This window comes from Schistocerca serialis, chromosome 12, assembly GCF_023864345.2.
Source record: "Schistocerca serialis cubense isolate TAMUIC-IGC-003099 chromosome 12, iqSchSeri2.2, whole genome shotgun sequence".
Lineage (NCBI taxonomy): Eukaryota > Metazoa > Arthropoda > Insecta > Orthoptera > Acrididae > Schistocerca > Schistocerca serialis.
This window is the reverse complement of record NC_064649.1, coordinates 9,308,213-9,334,952: the sequence shown is the minus strand read 5'-3', so window position 1 is coordinate 9,334,952 and position 26,740 is coordinate 9,308,213. Positions and strand designations below refer to the sequence as shown.

Below are 26,740 nucleotides of genomic sequence, written 5' to 3'. Positions count from 1 at the left end.
AGAACTACAACAGGTAGATTTCATGGTAGACGATGTATGTGCAGATGGAGCTTTGTTGTGTCACTGGTGTTTATGACTGCCCTTGTAATATCTCTGGATTTTTTTTTTTTGTTCGTCATCAGTCTACTGACTGGTTTGATGCGGCCCGCCACGAATTCCTCTCCTGTGCTAACCTCTTCATCTCAGAGTAGCACTTGCAACCTACGTCCTCAATTATTTGCTTGACGTATTCCAATCTCTGTCTTCCTCTACAGTTTTTGCCCTCTACAGCTTCCTCTAGTACCATGGAAGTCATTCCCTCATGTCTTAGCAGATGTCCTATCATCCTGTCCCTTCTCCTTATCAGTGTTTTCCACATATTCCTTTCCTCTCCGATTCTGCGTAGAACCTCCTCATTCCTTACCTTATCAGTCCAACTAATTTTCAACATTCGTCTATAGCACCACATCTCAAATGCTTCGATTCTCTTCTGTTCCGGTTTTCCCACAGTCCATGTTTTACTACCATACAATGCTGTACTCCAGACGTACATCCTCAGAAATTTCTTCCTCAAATTAAGGTCGGTATTTGATATTAGTAGACTTCTCTTGGCCAGAAATGCCTTTTTTGCCATAGCGAGTCTGCTTTTGATGTCCTCCTTGCTCCGTCCGTCATTGGTTATTTTACTGCCTAGGTAGCAGAATTCCTTAACTTCATTGACTTCGTGACCATCAATCCTGATGTTAAGTTTCTCGCTGTTCTCATTTCTACTACTTCTCATTACCTTCGTATTTCTCCGATTTACTCTCAAACCATACTGTGTGCTCATTAGACTGTTCATTCCGTTCAGCAGATCATTTAATTCTTCTTCATTTTCACTCAGGATAGCAATGTCATCAGCGAATCGTATCATTGATATCCTTTCACCTTGTATTTTAATTCCACTCCTGAACCTTTCTTTTATTTCCATCATTGCTTCCTCGATGTACAGATTGAAGAGTAGGGGCGAAAGGCTACAACCTTGTCTTACACCCTTCTTAATACGAGCACTTCGTTCTTGATCGTCCACTCTTATTATTCCCTCTTGGTTGTTGTACATATTGTATATGACCCGTCTCTCCCTATAGCTTACCCCTACTTTTTTCAGAATCTCGAACAGCTTGCACCATTTTATATTGTCGAACGCTTTTTCCAGGTCGACAAATCCTATGAAAGTGTCTTGATTTTTCTTTAGCCTTGCTTCCATTATTAGCCGTAACGTCAGAATAGCCTCTCTCGTCCCTTTACTTTTCCTAAAGCCAAACTGATCGTCACCTAGCGCATTCTCAATTTTCTTTTCAATTCTTCTGTATATTATTCTTATAACCAGCTTCGATGCATGAGCTGTTAAGCTGATTGTGCGATAATTCTCGCACTTGTCAGCTCTTGCCGTCTTCGGAATTGTGTGAATGATGCTTTTCCGAAAGTCAGATGGTATATCGCCAGACTCATATATTCTACACACCAACGTGAATAGTCGTTTTGTTGCCATTTCCCCCAATGATTTTAGAAATTCTGATGGAAAGTTATCTATCCCTTCTGCCTTATTTGACCGTAAGTCCTCCAAAGCTCTTTTAAATTCCGATTCTAATACTGGATCCCCTATCTCTTCTAAATCGACTCCTGTTTCTTCTTCTATCACATAAGACAAATCTTCACCCTCATAGAGACATTCAATGGATTATTTCCACCTATCTGCTCTCTCCTCTGCATTTAACAGTGGAATTCCCGTTGCACTCTTAATGTTACCACCGTTGCTTTTAATGTCACCAAAAGGTGTTTTTACTTTCCTGTATGAAGAGTCTGTCCTTCCGACAATCATATCTTTTTCGATGTCTTCACATTTTTCCTGCAGCCATTTCGTCTTAGCTTCCCTGAAGTTCCTATGTATTTCTTTCCTCAGCGACTTGTATTTCTGTATTCCTGATTTTCCCGGAACATGTTTGTACTTCCTCCTTTCATCAATCAACTGAAGTAATTCTTCTGTTACCCATGGTTTCTTCGCAGCTACCTTCTTTGTACTTATGTTTTCCTTCCCAACTTCTGTGATGGCCCCTTTTAGACATGTCCATTCCTCTTCAACTGTACTGCCTACTGCGCTATTCCTTATTGCTGTATCTATAGCGTTAGAGAACTTCAAACGTATCTCGTCATTCCTTAGTACTTCCGTATCCCACTTCTTTGCGTATTGATTCTTCCTGACTAATGTCTTGAACTTCAGCCTGCTCTTCATCACTACTATATTGTGATTTGAGTCTCTATCTGCTCCTGGGTACGCCTTACAATCCAGTATCTGATTTCGGAATCTCTGTCTGACCATGATGTAATCTAATTGAAATCTTCCCGTATCTCCCGGCCTTTTCGAAATATACCTCCTCCTCTTGTGATTCTTGAAGAGGGTATTCGCTATTACTAGCTGAAACTTGTTACAGAACTCAATTAGTCTTTCTCCTCTTTCATTCCTTGTCCCAAGCCCATATTCTCCTGTGACCTTTTCTTCTACTCCTTCCCCTACAACTGCATTCCAGTCGCCCATGACTATTAGATTTTCGTCCCCCTTTACATATTGCATTACCCTTTAAATATCCTCATACACTTTCTCTATCTGTTCATCTTCTGTTTGCGACGTCGGCATGTATACCCGAGCTATCGTTGTCGGTGTTGGTCTGCTGTCGATTCTGATTAGAACAACCCGGTCACTGAACTGTTCACAGTAACACACCCTCTGCCCTACCTTCCTATTCATAACGAATCCTACACCTGTTATACCATTTTCTGCTGCTGTTGATATTACCCGATACTCATCTGACCAGAAATCCTTGTCTTCCTTCCACTTCACTTCACTGACCCCAATTATATCTAGATTGAGCCTTTGCATTTCCCTTTTCAGATTTTCTAGTTTCCCTACCACGTTCAAGCTTCTGACATTCCACGCCCCGACTCGTAGAACGTTATCCTTTCGTTGATTATTCAATCGTTTTCTCATGGTAACAGCCAACATATTCACATACAAGAAGCTTTTCTTAGAGCAGCTGAGAAGACAGCAGTGGGAAGATGACGTAACATGCTGTGAGGTACCGATGACAGGTGGCTTGCTCGGTGTGGGTATCGTGAGAGGGACCGCCTAATTTGTGGCCCCCCTCCGCTATTGGCTGATGCGTTCGAAAGTTGGGCGCCAAACTGATAAACTTCGGTTACTAATCATAGAAAAACTGAACCTTGTATTTACTTTCATTTCATGTAAAAGTACCTCTCAGTAGCAGACTGTCATGCCGTTATTTCAAATCTGTGAACACTGCTACAGGAAAAGGCAGATCAAGCTCTTCGGAGATCTTCGGATCGCACCTAACTTGCATGACGGGGGAAGTGGTTCGGCTGTAAGATCAGAACTGGTTCGGCAGTTTCGGAATACGGACATGTTGTATGCCTTAGTCGGTATCGGTTAAGGACGTAATTAGCAATCTCTGGTTATTTGGATGTGTAACGTAGAACAACATGTTAGTAATTACGCAAATATGCAGTCCATCGTCTTGTTTTTATGAAAATGTAAAGACGAGAAGTTATTTGTGATTCTTAAAGTGGAATGTAATTGGGCAGTTTCTCGTATTCTGCTAATAAAAAGCGAGTCGCATCCCGTATAAACAGATTAATTGAAAATTTATTTATTTATACAATAGCGGTTCCTCGTTAAGAGTTTATTACAGCCTCAAGATAACAGATTCGCGACCTACGTGTTGTTTTCGGTGCAGGGGACAACAATTGTAGAAGACTGCAGGTTGGTGAACATTAATTAGAATTTCACTCAGAGCGTGGACGTAATTGTCACCTCACGTGTACTGCAGTCTTAGTACAGAGGAGATCTGTGGTAACACAGATGAGGTACGACTTGTTGGTGTGGTCTTCAGTCCAGAGACTGGTTTGATGCAGCTCTTCATGCTACTTAATCCTCTGCAAACTTCTTCATCTCCGAGTAACTATTGCAGCCAACATCCTTATTAATCTGCCTAGTGTATTCATCTCTTGCTCTCGCTCTATGATTTTTACCCTCTACGCCGCCGTCCAATACTAAATTGGTGATCCCTTGATGCCTCAAAACGTGTCCTGCCAACCGATCCCTTCTTCTAGTCAAGTTGTGCCACAAACTTCTCTTCTCCCCATCCTATTCAATACTTCCTCATTAGTTATGTGATCTACCCATCTAATCTTCAGCATCCTTCTGTAGCACCTCATTTCTTCTTGTCTAAACTATTTATCGTCCATGTTTCACTTCCATACGTGGCTACACTCCATGCAAATACTTTCAGAAACGACTTCCTGACACTTCAATCTGTACTTTATGTTAACAAATTTCTCTTCTTCAGAAACGCTTTTCTCGCCATTGCCAGCCTACACTTTATCCTCTCTACTTCGACCATCATCAGTTACTTTCCTGCGTGCGGATTGGGCGCCACGACACGAACTGCGCGGCCCCTCCCACCGGAGGTTCGAGTCCTCCCTCGGGCATGGGTGTGTGTGTTGTACTTAGCGTAAGTAAGTTTCAGTTGTTTAAAACAGTATGCAGGTGTAGGTACCGATGATCTCCGCAGTTTGGTCCCTTAGGAATTTACACAAACTTATTTTGCTCCCCAAATAGCAAAACTCATCTACTGCTTTAAGTGTCTCATTTGCTAATCTAATTCCGCCCTGAGTTAATCAGACTACATTCCAGTATCCTCGTTTTACTTTTGTTGATGTTCATCTTATATCCTCCTTTCAAGACACTGTCCACTCCGTTCAAATGCTCTTCCAGGTCCTTTGCTGTCTCTGACGGAATTACAATGTCGTAGGCAAACCTCAAAGTTTTTAATTCTTCGCCATGCGTTTTAGTTGCTGCTTCAAATTTTTCTTTCGTTTCCTTTACTGCTTGCTCAGTATACAGATTGAATAACATCGGGGATAGGCTACAACCCTGTCTCACTCCCTTCCCAACCAATGCTTCTCTTTCGTGCACCTCGATTCTTATAACTGCCATCTGATTTCTGTACAAATTGTGAATAGCGTTTAGCTCCCTGTATTTTACCGCTGCCACCTTCAGAATTTGAAAGAGAGTATTCCAGTCAACATTGTCAAAACCTTTCTGTAAGTCTACAAATGTTAGAAACGTAGGTTTGCCTTTTCTTAATTTACTTTCTAAGATGAGTCGTAGGGACAGTATTGCCTCGCGTGTTCCACCAGTTCTACGGAATCCAAACTGATCTTCCCCGAGGTCGGCATCTACCAGTTTTCCCATTCGTGTGTAAGGAATTCGTGTTAGTACCTTATTAAAGCGATAGTTGGATCAATTTCACACCTGTCAACACCTGATTTCTTTGGGACTGGAATTGTGATATTGTTCTTGAAGTATGAGGGTACTTCGCCTATCTCACAGATCTTGCTTACCAGATGGTATGAAGGAGGCAAATTTTCGAGGGAAGAGGTTTATCACACGCACGTAGATATCGCCCTCTCTCTCTCTGTTTCACCTTGCGGTACAGAGTAACTGAGCGCAGCGGCTGAGAAACATGTTCTGCCTCGTTGCAGCGGTGAGCCTGGCGGTGTCCGGGGTGTGCGGCGTGTGCACCATCTGGGCGCAGACGGAGCTGCAGATCCTGATGCTGCCGCTGGCCTTCATGGTGCTGTCCGGGATGTGCGTCTCCGTCGTCAACACCGTCGTCGTGGACTCCTTCCCAACATACCTCAGGTCAGCAGCGTCCGTTCCTTTGTTTTCTCCACAATCCTATGACTGTTTCGATGTTCCCCGCTACGAATTCCTCTGCTGTGCCTTCTACGTCTGGCAGCAGCACTTACACCTAACGTCCTGAACTACACTGAAGAGCCAAAGAAACTGGTACACCTGCCTAATATCGTTTAGCATGTAGAAGTGCCGCAACACGACTAGTGTCAAGTAGTTCTGGAGTGCATTGACACCATTGATCCTCCAGGGCTGTCCATAAATCCGCAGGGGTACGAGAGGCTGCAGATCTCTTCTGAACAGCAAGTTGGAATGCATTCCAGGTATGTTCAACAGTGTTCGTGTCTGGAGAGTGTGGTGGCCACCGGAAGTGTTTAAACTCGCAACATTGTTTCTGCAGCAACTCTCTAGCAATTTTGAACGTGTGGGGTGTCGCATTGTCCTGCTGGAATTTCCAAAGTCCGTCCGACTGCACAATGGATATGAATGGATGCAGGGGATCAGACAGGATGCTTACATACGTGTCACCTGTCAGAGTCATATCTAGATGTATCACGCCCCACAGCAGTACAGAGCCTTCACCAGCTTGACCCTTCACCCTGCTGACATGCACGGTCCATGGATTCATGAGGTTGTCTCCATACCCCTACAAGTCGATTCGCTCGATACAATTTGAGACTCTTCCGACCAGGCAACATGTTTCCAGTCATCAACAGTCCAATGTCGGTGTTGACGGGCTCAGGCGAGGCGTAAAGCTTTGTGTCGAGCAGTCATCAAGAGTAGACGAGTGGTCCTCCGGCTCCGAAAGCCCATATGGATGATGTTCCGTTGAATGGTTCAGACGCTGACACTTGTTGATGGGCCAGCATTGAAATCTGCAAGAATTTGCGGAAGGGTTCCACTTGTGTCACGTTGAACGATTGTCTTCAGTCGTCGTTGGTCCCGTTCTTGCAGGATCTTTTTCCGTTCCCAGCGATGTCGGAGATTTGATGTTTTACCGGATTCCTGATATTCACGATACATTCGTGGAATGGTCGTACGGGAAAATCCGCACTTCAACACTACCTCGGAAATGCTGTATCTCATCGCTCGTAGGCCGACTGTATCACCACGTTCAAACTCACTTAAATCTTGATAACCTGCCATTGTTGCACCAGTAACTGATCTAACAAGTACGCCAGACACTTGTTTTATGTAGGCCTTGCCGACCGCAGCGTCGTATTCTGCCTGTTTCCATATCTCTGTATTTGAATACTCATACCTATACCAGTTTTTTTGGCGCTTCAGTGTATTTTCTTGATATATTCCAACCTCTGTCTTCCCCTAGACCAGTAGTTTTCATCCTGGGGGTAATTACCGTCTGAGGGGCGAAATGAAATTTTCTGAGAGGTAAAAACCAAACCATTCGTTTCTCTTTCATAAGAGAATACATTGCCCGTCATAGATTCTATTGTGCTTTATTAAACTCATGCTAAGGGCTAATTTCTGCAGTGAGGCATTACCAAGAAGATTCGCCACGTCATGTATTACATACCGTGCTCAATACACAATGCATGACATGTAGCAAATGTGCTTGATAATGGCTCGCGGCTAAAATTAGCTAATAGCACGATTTTTTAAAAGCACAATACCACCAACAATTGAGAATGTATTCTTTTATTAAACACTTACAGACTGTGGGTCCCCACGGAACCAAAAATTCCGTTTCAGTCACGAAACTAAATTAATTTCAAAAGATTGCTATTATTATCACAATTTTGTAAGACTCTAATATTGGTTACATAAGTTATCAATAATTACTTTTTCTCAATTAATAGCATTAATGCGGTGGAGGCTACAGTTTCCTCACTTAGTCCATCCACTACACACACAGCGTCCTGTACATGGCTGAAGATAAAAGTATTCGTAACAAATGCTAAACATCTCAAGAACATGTCTTCTCCAAACTGTAAATAGTTATTGCAGTAATGCAGAAATAGCTTCATTACTAGCTTCCAGACAGGTAAATGAATTAATTGACAGCACGTCAGAGCAGTAACCACACAAAGGCTATTACAGTAACGTACACAGATTATTATTATTGAAGTGATCGCCAACTAACTAAACAATAGAATGAAAGATTTTTCTTGGAACACTTTTATTTTTAAAATTATGAAAGATAAGCCATATTTAGTTTTTGTGTGTGTGTGTGTGTGTGTGTGTGTGTGTGTGCGTCGGCGAAGGGATGGGAGCGGGGGTGTTAGAATGAATGACGAAAGAATTCGTGGTGCATCGAAAGACCGCATGTACTACCCACAACTCCTTCTCAGAAAAGAAAGTCAGCTATCTACGTTGAGGGTAGCCACTTGCCACAAGACGTACATCCCCTGCATTACTGCTCTCCACTGCGGCACTTGCTTGACCTACTAACTGCAGCCCCATTCAAAATCGAACAAGTTCAGATGTGTGCACTGTACTTACTGTTCATAAATCACTTGATTCCTGCATTCCTTACTTCTCAAGTGGCAGAAACTGGACGCCTTCAGGCTGTTATTGCTTCGTTCCTATCCACTCTAAAAATAAGGATAATACTCTGTACAGAACTATAGTAGCCTTTATGTAGTCACTCCTGTGTCGCACTCTCAATTAAATCACTTATCTGTCTCGAAGCAAGTTATGAAGCAGTTTCTGGACTACTACAGTTACTATCTACAACTTGGTGAGGACATTTTCTTGAGGTATTTAGCATTTGTTACGTGTATGTCTTACTTTTATCATTAGCCATGAACGGGACGAAGCACAACATATCTGTGTAGTGGGTGGACTATGCGAGGAACCTGGAACCTCCACCGCATTGATGCTACTAATGGAGAAAAAGTAATTACTGATAACTTATATAATCAATATTAGAGTCTTACAAAATTGTGATAATAGTAATGATCTTTTGAAAATAATTCAGTGTCACGACGGAAACGCAATCGATCGTTTAGTTTTTGCCGCTCAGAAAATTACAGCTTAGACCTTGGGAGTAATCACCCCCAGGTTGGGACGCACTGGTGTAGAACACGTTGTGACGCGACCGCGACGTACCGTTGAGCGATATTTGATTATTTTTCAGCTCATTTCGTGACTACTTCTCAGGAGAAAACAATGCTTGCTAACTCAGGTAGAAGGCTTCAAACTACCTTGTTAAGAAACGCGCAGGCCGCGGTGTTTAAAACCCCGTGGTCCGGCTCCACCGCAGGAGGTCAGTCGCAGAGGCGGTAGGTCCCGAGGCCACTCTGCGGTTCACACATCTGTTCCGCGTTGAGACGCCTTTTGTAAGCCAAGAATAGGATATCAGTGCGGAGTTCCCCCCAATTCACACACTCAAACGTACCAGATGATGTTCAGATGTGTGTGAAATCTTATGGGACTTAACTGCTAAGATGATCAGTCCCTAAGCTTACACACTATTTAACCGAAATTATCCTAAGGACAAACACCCATGCCCGAGGGAGGACTCCAACCTCCGCCGGAACCAGCCGCACAGTCCATGACTGCAGCACCTTAGACCCTTCGGCTATTCCCGCGCGGCTGAAACGTATAGCAAAACAGAACAGGTCACATTTCGTGTAAAAAAATGGTTTAAATGGTTCTGAGCACTATGGGACTTAACTGCTGTGGTCATCAGTCCCCTAGAACTTAGAACTACTTAAACTTAACTAACCTAAGGACATCACACACATCCATGCCCGAGGCAGGATTCGAACCTGCGACCGTACATTTCGTGTAACTTTGCAAGAAAAGTCAAACACTCTGCAATGTAAACTATTTTCGTCTTAAAACCGGTAATGAGTTAAAAGGACAAAGAATATACTGCAGTGCACAGTCATTGTAACGAAGTAGGTAGACTAAACTCTGAGACACATTCCAATTTTCCATTCAACAAAATATTGTGTTATCAGAATTTCCTCGGGTATGATTTACTTCTGTTGTTCTTGTCGCAGAGAGAAGAGGTACGTTCAAGAACTCTGTGTTTTGTAATCTTTAACTAATAACAATTCATTTTTTTTTTTTGTAAAAACGTGTCTGCAAATCATTTGTAGAATGGCCACATTAAATTGCAAATGGTCCTCACGGGTGTGCCGCAGGATGACGTTGTGCGACTTGTAAGTTTCGTGGCAGCATCTGTCTGACATTTTCAGGCGGTTGAACCTTACGGGTGGCTAGGTACGACTGACGGTATCCGCACATTATAGTACTCGCGCGCGAAGAATGCGCAGACGCGGAAATCACGCAATTATTTGCAAATGGATGGCGCCATACTAAAATTAATTTGTATGTTTCTCTATGTTTCAGAGGAATAGGTATCAGGATTGTGCGTCATTGTTTGAGAGCAGGACGAACGAATTGTAAAAGCTCTGTGTTGACTACATATTGTTTATCCACAAAGTCGAACCTGCAGTTCCTTTCTTGGAGACGGAAGTAGTACTTGGAAACACATTTATTACGTGGAAACTAACGCAGGATTACCAGGGCCATAAAAGTTTCCCAACACCGAAGATGTGGAATATCCGCCATCGTCTGGTGCATTCTGCAGTGGCACTGTGTCGGCAAGGAGAAAAAAAAAACAGTGATGTATGTATGTTATTCTCATTACTGCATCGTGCCATCCCACTTCTGCCGTACTTTTTCCAAGGTAACCCATTCTTCAACGTATTGCATACGCTTTGGATCATATCGACATTTTTTTTTCCAAATTTTATTCTGCCGGTAAGGGAAAGTTGTGTTACAATAGATGGTCGTGGCGTTTTTGAGAAAGCGCTGGGTTTCGCATTAGCTTCCCGAATATGAAACTCCGTGGCAGATGAAAACTGTGTGCCTGACCGAGACTCGAACTCGGGACCTTTGCCTTTCTCGAGCAAGTCCTCTACCATCTGAGCTACCGAAGCACGACTCACGCCCGGTCCTCACACCTTTTACTTCTGCCAGTATCTCGTCTCCTACCTTCCAAACTTTACAGAAGCTCTGCTGCGAACCTTGCAGAACTAGCACTCCAGAAAGAAAGGATACTGCGGAGACATGGCTTAGCCACAGCCTGGGGGATGTTTCCAGAATGAGATTTTCACTCTGCAGCGGAGCGTGCGCTGACATGAAACTTCCTGGCAAATGAAAACTGTGTGCCGGGCCGAGACTCGAACTCGGTAGAGCACTTGCCCGCGAAAGGCAAAGGTCCCGAATTCGAGTCTCGGTCGAGCTCACAGTTTTAATCTGCCAGAAAGTTTCATATCGGCGCACACTCCGCTGCAGAGTGAAAATGTCAGTCTGGAAGCTTCCTGAATAGCTCGCGCCGCCCGTCTTGTTACGGTCCGCGCGGCTGCCCCCATCGGATGTTCGAGTCCTCCCTCGGGGCGTGAGTCGTGCTTGGGTAGCTCAGATGGTAGAGTACTTGCCCGCGAAAGGCATAGGTTCCGAGTTCGAGTCTCGGTCCGGCACAGTAATTTTCATATCAGCGCACATTCCGCTGCAGAGTGAAAATCTCACTCTGGAGAAGGACGGATGTTGCACAGAGTGGGTGAGTGCTACTAGTCGCGAGACTGGTGGCTGCTGTACAGGTGATGTTGTTGATGTCGTTCCAGGGCGATGGCGGTGTGCCTGTCCCTGTGCTGCGGGTGGCTGGGCACGTTCGTGACGTCACTGATGCTGGGCGTCCTCATCGACTCCAGCTGCGTGCTCGCCGTCGCCATCCTCGGAGGCTTCGTCTTCGGTGAGTCAGCGCCGGAGCGGCTGCGGTCGCGCGGGCGTACGCAGCCGACGGCTCAGTCAACTTCTGGCTTCGTCCTCGACGGCGAGTGTTCGTCAGAGACGAGGGTACCGCTTGGAGTGCCCCAGGGATGTCTGATAGGACCACTGTTGCCCTCTACAGACATATATACATAACTTGGTGGACAGAGTGAGCACCAATCTGCATGGCTCTTTGCTGACGATGCTGTGTTGTACGGGATGTGTCATGAATGACTATAGGAGGCTATGCGCTAATTAAAACAAAATTTATAGTCGCGACATTTCAGTACCTGTGTTATTCAGAAGTGCAGTGCAATGTTACTTCAGACGCACACAGGTGTCCGAAGGAAGAGACCCTATGGCGAATGCAGTCCTTATGAATCACATGAAATGTACCGGGTGATCAAAAAGTCAGTATAAATTTGAAAACGGAATAAATCACGGAATAATATAGACAGAGAGGTTCAAATTGACACACATGCTTGGAATGGCATGGGGTTTTATTACAACCAAAAAAATACAAAAGTTCAAAAAATGTCCGACAGATGGCGCTTCATCTGATCAGAATATTAATAATTAGCATAACAAAGTAAGACAAAGCAAAGATGATGTTCTTTACAGGAAATGCTCAATATGTCCACCATCATTCCTCAACAATAGCCGTAGTCGAGGAATAATGTTGTGAACAGCACTGTAAAGCGTGTCCGGAGTTATGGTGAGGCATTGGCGTCGGATGTTGTCTTTCAGCACCCCTAGATATGTCGGTCGATCACGATACACTTGCGACTTCAGGTAACCCCAAAGCCAATAATCGCACGGACTGAGGTATGGGGACCTGGGAGGCCAAGCATGACGAAAGTGTCGGCTGAGCACACGATCATCACCAAACGACGCGCGCAAGAGATCTTTCACGCGTCTAGCAATATGGGGTGGAGCGCCATCCTGCATAAACATCGTACGTTCCAGCAGGTGTTTATCAGCCAGGCTGGGGATGATGCGATTCTGTAACACATCGGCGTACCTCTCACCCGTCACGGTAGCAGTTACAAAACGAGAATCACGCATATCCTCGAAGAAAAAAGGCCCGATAACGGTAGATGTGGTAAATCCAACCCATACCGTGACTTTCTCGTCGAGCAATGGAGTTTCCACAACAGTTCTAGGATTTTCGGTAGCCCAAATTCTGCAGTTGTGGGCGTTGACAGACCCTCGGAGCGTGAAATGAGCTTCGTCGGTGCACAACGCGTTACTGAACCAATCGTCATCTTCCGCCATCTTTTGAAACGCCCACACCGCAAATGCCCTCCGCTTCACTAAATCGCCAGGTAACACAGTTCATGACGCCGATGGATTTTGTACGGATAGTATCGGAGGGTAAGCTTAAGTGCCAACCAAACAGTAGTGTATGGAATGCCGGTGCGACGTGCGGCTGCACGAGCGCTGACTTCCCTGTGCATAGACGAACCCACAACAGTCTCCATTTCTTCCTGAACTGTCTCAGCAGCATTACGCCTTGTGCTCGGTCGGCCACTACGGAGAGTATCGTCTAAACGACCCGTGGCTTCGAACTTCGAAATCATTCTCGCCACAGCTGCATTTGTCAACGGACCTTTACCCGTTCGAGTCCCCTTCCTATGGCGATAGGACCGTAACGCTGAACTGGCACATTCCCCATTCTGATAATAAGTTACAGCTTCATTAAAAGCTCCTTTTTAGGTAACGTCAACATGCTGCGACTGATGGCGCATCTGATTCTCTCTCCCATTACAGCTCCTTTTATACACGATTGTCATGCGCAGTCACTGACGTTTTGCTGTCCAGCGCCATCTGTCGGACATTTTGTGAACTTTGTTTTTTTTTTGTTCTAATAGAACCCCATGTCATTCCAAGCATGTGTGTCAATTTTTACCTCTCTATCTACATTATTCCGTGGTTTATTTTCAAATTTATACTGACTTTTTGATCACGCGATATTTGCAGTTGCGAATACGGACGTCAGCTGTGCAATGGAATGACGATAACTAAAATAGAGATTATTTTGAAGTGTGCGCTACTGATGCGAATGAATAAATAAAACTTGTTTGAACACTAGTTGTAGGTGCTCAGTTCACTTTGTAGAACACCAGTGATGGGCGAAAGGCCCCACAACGACTCAGCACGGAGCTAAAGGAAAGTTGCACTTATAATATTTTTCGAATTTTAGTGAGGTGGGTACTGAGAAATGGATCTACGTGCATATTTTACTTTAAAATCTACCCCACTTTTTGATTGTAATGGGTGTTTCACTACATGAGCAATCTGAATCCTGTCTTCCACCACAAGTTTTTCTGAAGTGCACAGATGGGAGTTATCCTCACACTACATTCTCTGCTCCCAAAATTATCCCGGTCCCAATGTACAGTAATCTCCAGTCCCCACACCCTCTAGCCAACAGTTTCCACCGCCTCTGTCCTGTCACCTGCTCCCTTTGCTCATTCCTTTCCTCGGCCCCACCCTCTGTCAATGCAGCCACCTTTCCCCTTCCCCGCTGCCCTCCTTTTCCACTCCGTTCTCCCCTGCTTCTGTTGGCAGTCTAGCCCTGCACGCTCTGCCAGATAGTGCTCTTCTCTCCTCCCACCAGTGCCCTGCTATTCCTTCCCCTTCGCTGTCCCCTCCACATTCGTGCTTCCAATCTACGTGTCACTTGCATTCCGGTCCAAGCTGCCACAGATGGCGTTCATGTGTCTGTGAGGTGTGCTTGCTTGTACGTGTGTATTTGCTGTTCTGAAGAACGCTTGTGATTGTCTTTTCATCGTGCCTTTCTGTAACTCAATGTGTCACCTTTGTGGCGAGTAGCAGTCTACCTTTTCGTTATATTGTTGTTACCAACATAGTTCAACGTTGTGTTGTAAGTTCACGGGATGAAATACTGGTCATTCCCTTTTAAACACGGCACTGGCGTGTTTGGAGCAGTAGATGGTGTAGGGCTCGTACTATGCGGTGTGTGACTCTCCCCGCCGGCCGCGGTGGTGTAGCGGTTCTAGGCGCTCAGTCCGGAACCGCGCGACTGCTACGGTCGCAGGTTCGAGTCCTGCCTCGGGCATGGATGTGTGTGATGTCCTTAGTTAGGTTTAAGTAGTTCTAAGTTCTAGGGGACTGATGACCACAGATGTTAAGTCCCATAGTGCTCAGAGCCATTTGAACCATTTGACTCTCCTCCACTGTCGTAAGCAGTGGCTGTGAAGTGCCGTGTGCATGCCAGTCGGTAATATGGAATCAAAGTGGAATGATGGGTCGACATGGAGGTGTAACAGAATGCATTTGTCACGTCTGGTCGTCTCCATACCAAACACAGATTTGTCGGTGTATCGACGTGGACTACCTGATGTGTCTACATGGAAGTTTACCATTCTGTCATGTAAGACAGCAAAGGATCGGTGGCCGTAAAAAGATCCCAGGCGACAGGGGAAATTCATGTGTGTTTTTCCTTGTCTACAACAGGAATTCCTGTTGTCACTGGATGCATGGCCTTCTCGAGCAGTTTCTGATCGGCCATTGTGAAAGAGAACTGCACAGAATAAACATTTTGAGTTGTGTATTACTCCCAGTGGCACGAAAAAGCCACATGTCTTCAGTGGGCCAGTCAACACAGAAACTGGACGATAAGTGGCTGGAGGCATCTAGTGTGGCGCCTCTATCAAAATGACGCAAGACGTCGAGTGCAGTGTGGCATTTAGGTCGCTGTGTCTGGAGAGTCTGATTGAGTCAGAGGCATTCTGCTGTGTTTCGGTGTGTACCATAACTTGGGGCGATTCATTTGCGTTATCTGGACAAGTAGTGGGATGTTTACCCCAGCATTCTCGGTCACCAATCTTTTCCCATGCTTCTATGTTTTCGTGGTGAGTATGCTGTAGACACTGCCATCTTCCGAGATGACAACAGCCATGTTCACAGCAGCTACTGAAATATGTTCCCAGTTGACGACCACTGAGTGTGTCCCACTAAATCAACCAACCTTAATCTCACAGCAAATGTCTGGGACTCTGTGGAACCGTGGCTGAAATGTGGGAGTAAGCATGCACCTACATCTGTATCTACATACATGCTCCACAAGTCACCGTATGGAACTTGGCGGGGGGTACCCTGTACCGCTACTAGGCATTTCCTTTCCTGTTTCACTCGCAAACAGGGCGAGGGAGCAACGGCTGTCCTTATGCCTCCGTATGAGCCCTAATTCTCGTGGTTCTCACACGAAACGTATGTTGGCGGTAGCAGAATCGTTGAGCAGTCAGCCTCGAATACCGGTTCTCTAAATTTTCTCGGTAGTGCTCCCTGAAAAGAATGTAGCCTTCCCTCCAGTGAATCCCATTTCAGTTCCCGAAGGGCCTGCGTGTTGCTCCAACCTACCAGTCACAAATCTGGCTGCCCACCTCTTATCTGCTTCGATTGCCTCCTTTAGTCCGACCTCGTGCGGATCCCAAACAATCGAACAATACTTAAAAATGGGTTACACTAGCGTCCAATATGCGGTCTCCTATACAGATGAACTGCACTTTCCTAAAATTCTCGCTGTAAAGCGAAGTCGACCACTCATCTTCCCTCCTACAGCCTTACACGTTCATTCCATTTCACACTGCTTTGCGACGTTACAGTCAGATATTTAATCTGAATGGTGGGCTCCATGTGGTTCCCAAATTGTGCAGCGACCGTAAACCATAAAATTACCAAATAAGCAGCAACCAGTTGCAAAATCATATTTTCTTTATTTACTTTTGCAAATCGATTTCAACTGATTAACAGCCTTCATCGGTGATACAAATATATGAATAAAAATAAAAATAATTTATAACAGTGACCAAATGAATAAATGTACATAAAGCAAAGTAAAATCAGTTAAATGTATATAGACGCATTAAACAATTTGCAGCGCCCCCCTTGCGGTTTCTCGTTGTCATAATCAATTCTCAATGTATCGCTTTATGTTTGACACCCCTGCTTAAGACAGTGTTACTACTCGGGGCACATATCCGTTGAAAGGTAAATTTGTATGTGCATTTTAAATGGTAAATAAAGAAAACATGTTTTGCGACTGGTTGCTGCTTATTTGGTAATTTTAGATATTTAGTCGACATGATTGTGTCAAGGATCACGCTACTGATACTGTCTTTGAACATTATAAATTTTTCCTACTCATCTGCATTAACCTACATTTCCTTTTGCATTTAGAGATACCTGCCATTCATCACACCATCAAAAAGTTTTGTCCAAGTCATGTCGGTTGGTTGGTTGGGTGGTTTGGAGATTAAAGGGACTAAACTGCATGGCTATCAGCCCTTTTTTCCTTAATCAATTAAAACTATACCCCAAAGGAATCCTATCGCTTGAAATCTGGGAAGAAACAACATGTGTAAAACTATTGTGTAACCACACTGAAATAGAAACAGAAAGTACCAAGCCAAAATTAAAAACATTAACTATCACGAAAATAGTTGCAAAAGGTGTTAAAAGAATATAGCAGATGGCTTGGATGGCTGGTCGCAAGAATAAAAAAGGATGAGCCAGCCACTCTGCACCACTAAGTCATCTCGCATCCTCCTAAAGTCACCCAACGATGACACTTTCCCGTACGCCAAAGCATCATCAGCAAATATCTGCAGCCTGCTGCTTACCCTCTCCACCAGATCATTTATGTATGTAGAGAACAAAAACGCCCCTATCACACTTCCCTGGGCCACTCTTGACGATAGGCTTGCCTCTGATGAACACTCGTCGTTGGGATGACGTACTGGATACTATTACATAAGAAGTCTTTGACCCACTCACACGCCTGGGAACCTGTCCCATATACTTGTACCTGCAGCTGGGGACCGTGTCAAATGCTTTACGGAAATCTGGAAATACGGAATTCACCTGTTGCCGTTCATGCATTGTTCTCAGGATCTCATGTGAAGAAAGGACAACCTGAGGTTCACACAACCGATGCTCTCTAAAGCCGTGATCGTATGTGGACAGAAGCTTTTCCCTCTCAAGGAAATTTATTATATTTCAACTGAGAATATGTTCAACAATTCTGCAGCAACCCGATCTTACAGATATTGGTCTGTAATTATGTTAATCAGTCACCTGCGCTTTATTTCAGTCGCTTGGAACTTTGTGCTGGCCGAGAGATACGTGATGATTGCAAGGGGCCAATGTTTGTAGAGTATTCTTTGTAAAACCGAATTTGGGTTCCATCAGGAACTGGCGACTTATTTATTTTCAACTCTTTCAGTTGTTTCTCTATGCTACAGGTGCCTGTTAGTGTCTCCTTCATATAGATGTCCGTGCGATGGACCAACGACAGTAAGTTTGAACGATTCTCCTGCGTGAACGATTTCTTAAAGGCGAAATTTAAAACTTCGGATTTACTTTTGCTGTCCTCTACCACCACACCTGACTGGTCAACGAGTAACTGGATAGAAGTGTTAGACCCACTTAGCGATTCTATGTGAGACCAGAATATTCTCGAGTTCTCGCCCAGATCTATTGCGAACGTATGATGGTGGTGGTACCGGTGTTTTTACAGAAATACGTGCCATTTGGTGGAGCTATGCAGATGTCATCATCAGTGAGGGACTTCATCTGGATAAGGCGTAGCTGAAGAAAATTTTAGGCTCTCTTCCTCACTGAAATGAGGCCATCTCTAATGTAGACAAACTTTCCTACACTCCATCATGCGAAAATTTTGATTTTTCAAGCGTTCATGCAATAACGCTTCACTATGGGTTGTGTAGCTGTCCAGCCCAGATACCTGGGTGCAATAAAGTGTCCGCTGTCAGGACATGTGGAGGTGAAGGTCAGGGAACGAATATGCACAATGGGTTAACGATGAGGGCCACTGTGTGCCAGCCAGCGTGGGTGCGGTTTTCAGACTACTTGAATACTCTAAGAAAATGAAACGTCGACAGTCGTCCTTATGATCTTATTTATTGTGTAGCTACCAGTTTCGACGCTTCAATGCGTCATCTTCAGGTCATATTTGACGCTGAAGGGATATCTACACTGCATCAGTGGCCAAAATAACTGGTTTAAGCAGATATCTGTAACTGTTTTGTCAGCTGGTGTCCCCAAGACCTCCAGTCAAAGGAAGGACATACAAAAACTAGCTGAATATTGGAATGGCGCCGATGTCCTGCCTGAGATACATGCTACCCAAAAAGTTAGGAAATGTTCTCACACTCAAGGGCTACGGCCTTGCCGCAGTGGATACACTGGTTCCCGTCAGATCACCGAAGTTAAGCGCTGTCGGGCGTGGCCGTCACTGGATGGGTGACCATCCGCGCCACCATGTGCTGTTGCCATTTTTCGGGGTGCACTTAACCTCGTGATGCCAATTGAGGAGCTACTCGACGGAATAGTAGCGGCTCTGGTCACAGAAAACCAGCATAACGTCTGGGAGAGCAGTGTGCTGACCACACGCCCCTCCTATCTGCATCCTCATCTGAGGATGACACGGCGGTCGGATGATCCCGATAAAATTGTTGCCTGATGACGGAGTACTCTCACACTCAATGTGGGATCAGAGGGGTAGACAGATTCCAACATGGGGGGGGGGGGGGGTGGAGGAGGGGAAGGAATGGGGAAAGGGGAAAGAGCGAAGGGTGTAGGAGGGATGAGGGATGAAAGGAAAGGGAGCAATGGGGTATGGGCAAAGGGTGATGGGGGAAGGGGGAAGAGAGGATTGGGGAGTGGGGAAGTGGGCGGGGAGTGGGGGGAAATGAGGCAGGGGGTTTGACGAAGCAGGGGCGGTAAGAGGGAACTAGTGGCAGGGGCAGAAGAGGGGAAGCTGGAAAGGGGTGACTGCCACTGACAGCGCCAAATCTGAAATAAAACGCCAACCCCATACAGACACGGGAGCAAGAAACAAAGTGGATCAAGAGGACTGTACGTTATGTGGCTGTGATTTTATTGGGTTTCAGTGATACTATTCTGTCTCATGCATACTGCAACTGAAGATTGTTTGCATGTACTACGAAACACTTTAGCGCTGCCATCCACTGTTACCTGAGAAAGTGTCTTCTTCTCTTGTAGATGGTGTGGTCTGTACATGTTTACCACCTGTTCAAATGGCTCTGAGCACTATGGGACTTAACATCGAGGTCATCAGTCCCCTAGAACTTAGAACTACTTAAACCTAACTAACCTAAGGACATCATACACATCCATGCCCGAGGCAGAATTCGAACCTGCGACCGTAGCGGTCGCTCGGTTCCAGACTGAAGCGCCTAGAACCGCTAGGCCACAACGGCCGGCCTTACCACCTGTTCACAGAATCTGTAATCACTTACGCAGTGGAACACTAGAGTCATACATTCGGCATAATTTGTCTTCTGCTCAAGCTAGCAGGAGCTGTCGCCTCTCGGACGGGATTTTAACAAGGTGCCATCTATGTTATATTTTTCAAGGTCAATTTATTTTTTATTAGCGAGTGTCAGTTGTTTTTCCTTTTTGATAGCTTTGTATGTTCTTCCAGTACTCTCCTGGACGAAAAAGGTTGACAATTGCTGGACAGTAAGTAAGATGGCAGCTGACACTCGATTGGTCCCAGTGTAATGTCAAGGAACTTTTATTATTTCCTATTATAGCATGCTAAGACAAATAAGATTATGGTGATCTAATTTTGATATTTATACACTCTAAGACCAAAAAATACGCACCACGAATAAATTATTTTAATGCGACGGAAATTGGTGGATGTGACGTAATTGTACAGACAGGCAAATGATGACAGTTTCAGAAAATATTTGATGATTTATTCAGGAGAAAGGACTTCACAAATAGTGTAAGTACACTACTGGCTATTAAAATTGCTACACCACGAAGATGACGTGTTACAGACACGAAATTTCACCGACAGTAAGAAGATGCTGTGATATGCAAATGATTAGCTTTTCAGAGCATTCACACAAGGTTAGCGCCGGTGGCGACACCTACAACGTGCTGACATGAGGAAAGTTTCCAACCGATTTCTCATACACAGTTGACCGACGTTGCCTGGTGAAACGTTGTTGTGATGCCTCATGTAAGGAGGAGAAATGCGTACCATCACGTTTCCGACTTTGATAAAGGTCGGATTGTAGCCTATCGCGATTGCTGTTTATCGTATCGCGACATTGCTACTCTCGTTGGTCGAGATCCAATGTTAGCAGAACATGTAATCGGTGGGTTCAGGGGGGTAATACGGAACGCCGTTCTGGATCACAACGGCCTCGTATCACTAGAAAACGAGATGACAGGCATCTTATCCGCATGGCTGTAACGGATCGTGCAGCCAGGTCTCGATCCCTGAGTCAACAGATGGGGACGTTTGCAAGACAAGAACCATTTGCACGAACAGTTCGGACGACGTTTGCAGCAGCATGGACTATCAGCTCGGAGATCATGGCTGCGGTTACCCTTGACGCTACATCACAGACAGGAGCGCCTGCGATCGTGTACTCAACGACGAACCTGGCTGCACGAATGACAAAACGTCATTTTTTCGGATGAATCCAGGTTCTATTTACAGCATCATGATGGTCGCATCCGTGTTTGGCGACATCTCGGTGAACGCACATTGGAAGCGTGTATTCGTCATCGCCATACTGGCGTATCACCCGGCGTGATGGTATGGGGTGCCATTGGTTACACGTCTCGGTCACCTCTTGTTCGCATTGACGGCACTTTGATCAGTGGACGTTACATTTCAGATGTGTTACGACCCGTGGCTCTACGCTTCATTCGATGCCTGCGAAACCCTACATTTCAGCAGGATAATGCACGACCGCATGTTGCAGATCCTGAGCGGGCCTTTCTCGATACAGAAAATGTTCGACTGCTGCCCTGGCGAGTACATTCTCAGGATCTCTCACCAACTGAAAATGTCTGGTCAATGGCGACCGAGGAACTGGCTCGTCACAATACGCCAGTCGCTACTCTTGATGAACTGTGGTATCGTGTTGAAGCTGCATGGGCAGCTGTACCTGTACACGCCATCCAAGCTTGTTTGACAGTGCCCATACGCATCAAGGCCGTTATTACAGCCAGAGGTGATTATTCTGGGCACTGATTACTGAGGATCTACGCACCCTAATTGCGTGAAAATGTATTCACATGTCAGTTCTAGTATAATATATTTGTCCAATGAATACCGGTTTATCATCTGCATTTCTTCTTGGTGTAGCAATTTTAACGGCCAGTAGTGTAATAACGCATTGGTCCACCGCTGGGCCTTGGTGTTGATTGACAGAACTGTTGGATATGCGCCCGACGGTTATCGTGACAAATCCCGTCCAATTGGGGAATTACATGGTCAAAATCCCGAGCTGTTTGGAGGGACCCGTCCACAATGCTCCAAACGTTCTCAATTGGAGAGAGATCCGGTGACATTGCAGACCAAGGCAAGTACAAAGAAAAGCAGTAGAAACTCTCGCCGTGTACGGGCGTTATCTTGCTGAAATGTAAGCCCAGGATGACTTGCCATGAAGGGCAACAAAACGAGGCGTAGGATATCGTCGACGTACCGTTGTGATGTAAGGGTGCTGCAACCTAAGGGCTCTCGCTGTGAAATGAAACGTCACCACAGACCACCACCACGCCTGGTTGTTGGGCCGTATGGACGTCGACAGCCAGGTCGCCGTCCCACCGCTGTCTTGGGCGTCTGCAGGTGCGGCTTCGCCGCTCATCGTGGCTGAATTTGAGGCGGCACTCACCGCTGAAGACAAGTCTACTTCGATCAATGAGTTCCCACGCCGAAGTCGTGTCTGGAGGCGCCCCAGACAGTGTTGGGAAACCAGCCTCTCTGTCACTCGCCATACGGTCCAATACCGAGGACTAATGGTCTTGGGTGGCATTTCTTTTCATCTACATCTACGTGGTTACTCTGCTATTCACAATAAAGTGCCTGGCAGAGGGTTCAATGAACCACCTTCAAGCTGGCTGTCTACCGTTCCACTCTCGAACGGCGCGTGGGAAAAACGAGCCCTGGTTTCTCTTATTTTGTCGTGATGATCATTTCTCCCTATGTAGGTGGGTGCATGCAAAATGTTTTCGCAATCGGAGGAGAAAACTGGTGATTGAAATCCCGTCTCAACGAAAAACGCCCTTCTTTTAGTGATTGCCACTCCAATTCACGTATCATGTCTGTGGGGAGCACCGTGCGGCCAGCAAGCTGAACTGATGGGTATTTTGGCGAAAGCGGGTCGTATCGTTTGTGTTGGTTTTTATTACGGTTCTTAAGAAAATAATGTGAGTAGCACAGTAAATTCTAGGAATAAAAAAGAGACACAATACGAGTCTTTTACAGATTTCCTGACGACCTTAAGAAATCGGTAGGTGATCGATGAAACAGTTGAGAACATTTGTTATAGACACATCTCATTTGCCGCATGGGCACAAAACATAAATACCATGCGAAGCAAAGATGTATCTGTTCTACCTGATTGATATCGGAACGAAATTTTGTGTTCGCCTTCCAGCCTGTATGCAAATAATTCTGAGGGGACATTCTGTACATTAGTCAATGCATGCTTTTTGTTTATGTCTATCCACAATTCTCAGCTGACGCCATCTAGCTTCCAGCCTACAGCAACACAAGTATTGATTGCAACAGTTCGTTTGCTATTGCAGTTATAATCTGCCATTGCTTGGTGTACATTTTTTGTTCTACATGGGGTATTTGTTAGTATAGTTATATCCGTTTCACTTAGCCACCCACTTCCAGTCATTGACAACCATTGAATGAATATACCGTAGTTATCACATTTATTTTTAGTCTGAATTCCATACATCTATTATTGTGAACACACTACCCAGCCTGGTGGTTCAGAAATATCGAAAATGATTTTTGTTGAAATAACTTTCAACACCTCACAGTAAAACAATTATTTCCCCAATGATCGACCTTAATTTAGCCGTTTTCGGATATTATCAAGTATTCACGTGATGCTTCCCGATACTACCTGTGACGAGATAAACTAAACTACAGTGATACTTACTAATCGTCTCCCTACTTCTTAGTTTCTGAATATCACTGCCTGCACGTCCTATCTTTGACATATGGGCTAGTTTATGGAGTCATACGTATCAAAAGTAATTTTCAAAAACCTATTTTTTGTTGTGGTTGAATATGAAGCACTGAAATCCACCACACCTCTCTGTGTATGCACTGTCATGCGGCTGTTGATAAAATAAGAACCTCTCTTTACTGTTTACAGTGTGTGGTGTCTTGTCGATGCTGCTGCCATCTGAAGCGAAGATGAAGGAGCTGCGGCACTGACGACGCAGATGTCGATGACTCGAGTCGACATTAAGCTGCTACGGAGTACTGAGTGTGAAACCCATTCTGTGATATTTCGTTGTGACACTTTTCAAAGAAGGATATGTCTGTAATAAAAGAACTGCATTTTCCTTTCCTACTTTTGTACATTGTTTTCGGGGAGAAATAAAACAATAATAATAAAACAAGTAATTACTATTTTGCTTGCAACGAAGTCCACTGCCGTCAGATATTGTAACCACACTTGCACCTTGTCCTCGGCTAAGTCCAGTGGGGAATGGTGGTCTAAAATATCCACTGCATATTTTTTGCGTAACGATAATCGACTGCACTGGTTGTCCACCCGTGTCCCGCCTTGGCAGACGAGGTGGTGCCCTTCGTGCGGTCGGGCGACGAAATCCAACCGGAACAGAAGAGAATCGAAGCATTTGAGATGTGGTGCTACAGACGAATGTTGAAAATTAGATGGACTGATAAGGTGAATGAGGAAGTTCTACGCCGAATCAGAGAGGAAAGAAATATGTGGAAAACTCTGATAAGGAGAAGGGACAGGACGATAGGACATCTGTTAAGACATGAGGGAATGACTTCCATGCTACTAGAGGGAGCTGTAGGGGGCAAAAACTGTAGAGGAAGACAGAGATTGGAATACATCCAGCAAATAATTAGCACATGAGAGGAATTCGTGGGGGCTGCATCAAACCAGTCAGAAGACTGATGACAGGAAAAAAAAGTTCTGATGTTCTACATCACAGTTGTCAGACAAAGCTTATCCAGCTATTTCCATAATTCCACACCCCAGTCGGTGAAAACGGAACCCATATAGGATCAGTCTGTTGTCCGTCTATCTATCTGCGCAACTGTTAAAAACCCTTTTTCTCTGGAATGGTTAGACGTCTCGAGTTGAAAGTTCTGTCACATATTAAGGTCTGTGGTCCCATGGTAGCGCAAAACATTGAAGCTTTTAAGTCAACGCAATCAAAAGTTACGTCCATTTATGTCGCATATTTTGATCCTCGCAAGCTCATTCAACAAAGCCTATAGAGTACTTTCCGTTGGTCTGGGAATCATGAAATTTGAGAAGGAACAAGATTTCACAGTAAAAGTAAGAAAAATCTGTAAACTGGAAATTTGTTATAATATCACACGAAAAAAATTTTCGTCATTCGTTATCTGGCAGTCAGTATGTCTTTACGCCTCTTAAGGCTTCCTTTTCGAAGGAACGGGTTGCCGTACAACGTTAAAATGTACAGTATGTCACATACTGATGTCCTTGATTGCTTATCGGCATACGAAATTGAAGTTTCTAATCAGGGCAATCGAAAAAAAAGGTTCATTTAAGCCATGTAATTCATATTCGGAAACTCAGTCATCAAAACCCATACGGTACTTTCTATTGGGATAGAATCATGAAATTTGCAAGAAGCAACGTTTCACAGAACAATCGAAGGAAAAAAATATGGAAAATGTTAATTTGTAACTATATCATACTTTTCTGTGGTGTTTGTTATCTGTCAGCGTGTCTGTCCATCACAGGCATATCTTTTGATTGCATTGACTTACAGGTTTATAGTTTGAACAGCAGCAAGTGGCCAAAGACCTTACAATTTGACAAAAATTCCAACTTCATACTTCTGCCTATTCTTGAGAAGAAAGCGTGTTAAGTGATGGACGGTCATGCCGATAGTCGGACAACAAATGACATAAAAGGTATTTTTTCGTGTGATATTATTACTAATTAACACGTCTCGCATTTTCTTGTGTACTTTTGTTGCAATACTTTGCTTCTTGCCAAATTTACTGTCCTAGGTCAAGTGAAAGGACCATACAGGCCTCGATGAGGGAGTTTCAGATTTCCAAAACATGTAACGTAAATGGTCGTCTACTTTTATTGCGCTGACTTAGAAGCTTTTATTCTGTGCACCGTCAGGAGACCGAATACCTTACCCCGTGGCATAAATTTCAACTTGATATCTCTACCCATTCCTGAGCAGGAACGTGTTAAGTGATGGACGGACATACCGCGCTAGTCTGTCAAGATATGACAAAATAAAAATATTTTTTTTCGTTTGATATTGTTACAACTCAACACTTTTCGCATTTTTCCTAGGTCAACTGAAAGTACCCTGCAGCTTTTGGTGAGCGAGTTTTCGGTTGTCAAAATAAGTGACACAAATCTACGCGTCTTTTAATTACATTGACTTAGAAGCTTATATTTTGTGCACTGCCAGGGGACTGAAGGCCTTACAGTGTGACATACATTTCAACCTTATACCTATACCCATTCCTAAGAAGAAGGCTGCGAATTGGTGGACGGACATCCCGAAAATCGGATAAAAAATGACAGGAAAGGTGCTTCTTTCGTGTTACTGCTTCTTTCGTGTTACTTTACGACAAATTAACACTTTTTGCATTTACTCGTGTACTCTTGCTGTTAAACGTCGCTTCTTGCCGAATTTAACGATCATAAAGTCAACTACAGGGTTCGATGAGTGAGTTTTCGATTACCATAATCTGTGAGATAAATGGCCGTATCTTTTGATTGCATTGACTTGCAAGCTTACATTTTGTACAGTACCAAGGGAACAAAGACATTGCTGTTTTTATTCGGTTTTGTTTTTACACGTCTAGTTCCGTAGAACCCAAATTTAGGAGCAAATCTCCATCGTTATGGAATGTGTCAGTACACGTAATTACAAGAGAAAACTAATAATAGACAAAATAAAACGCTTATGAATCTTAAATAGACGGCAAGATATAAGTTAATATAAAAGCGGTCGACAATGTAACAGAGGAATTTGCGTAATTTTTCAAGGAGCTACACGACGGTATAGAAGGGGTGACTGATGAGATAACTCTCCAGTTTATATTTGAAAGCACGTGGATTACTGCTAAGATTTTTGATTCTTGTGGCACTTTATTGAAAATGGATTCAGCGTAATAGTGCACGTCTTTCTGCACAAGAGTCAAGGAGACTCAATCTGTCTGCAGAC

The 26,740-nt window shown here is 44.5% G+C and overlaps 1 protein-coding gene and 1 pseudogene across 1 annotated transcript in view; both read left to right on the top strand.

Annotated features, from left to right (window-relative positions):
- The window catches only part of LOC126428243 (synaptic vesicle glycoprotein 2A-like), a 159,828-nt gene extending 135,893 nt beyond the window's left edge, over positions 1-23,935 (top strand). Inside the window, exons 10-12 of the mRNA XM_050090158.1 lie at positions 5,578-5,737; positions 11,329-11,456; positions 23,686-23,935. Coding sequence (XP_049946115.1) covers positions 5,578-5,737; positions 11,329-11,456; positions 23,686-23,747 — 350 coding nt within the window. The 3' untranslated portion in view covers positions 23,748-23,935. The remainder of the gene's footprint in view (positions 1-5,577; positions 5,738-11,328; positions 11,457-23,685) is intronic.
- Positions 18,676-18,792, top strand: LOC126428649 (5S ribosomal RNA; annotated as a pseudogene).
- Positions 23,936-26,740: the final 2,805 nt, after the last annotated feature.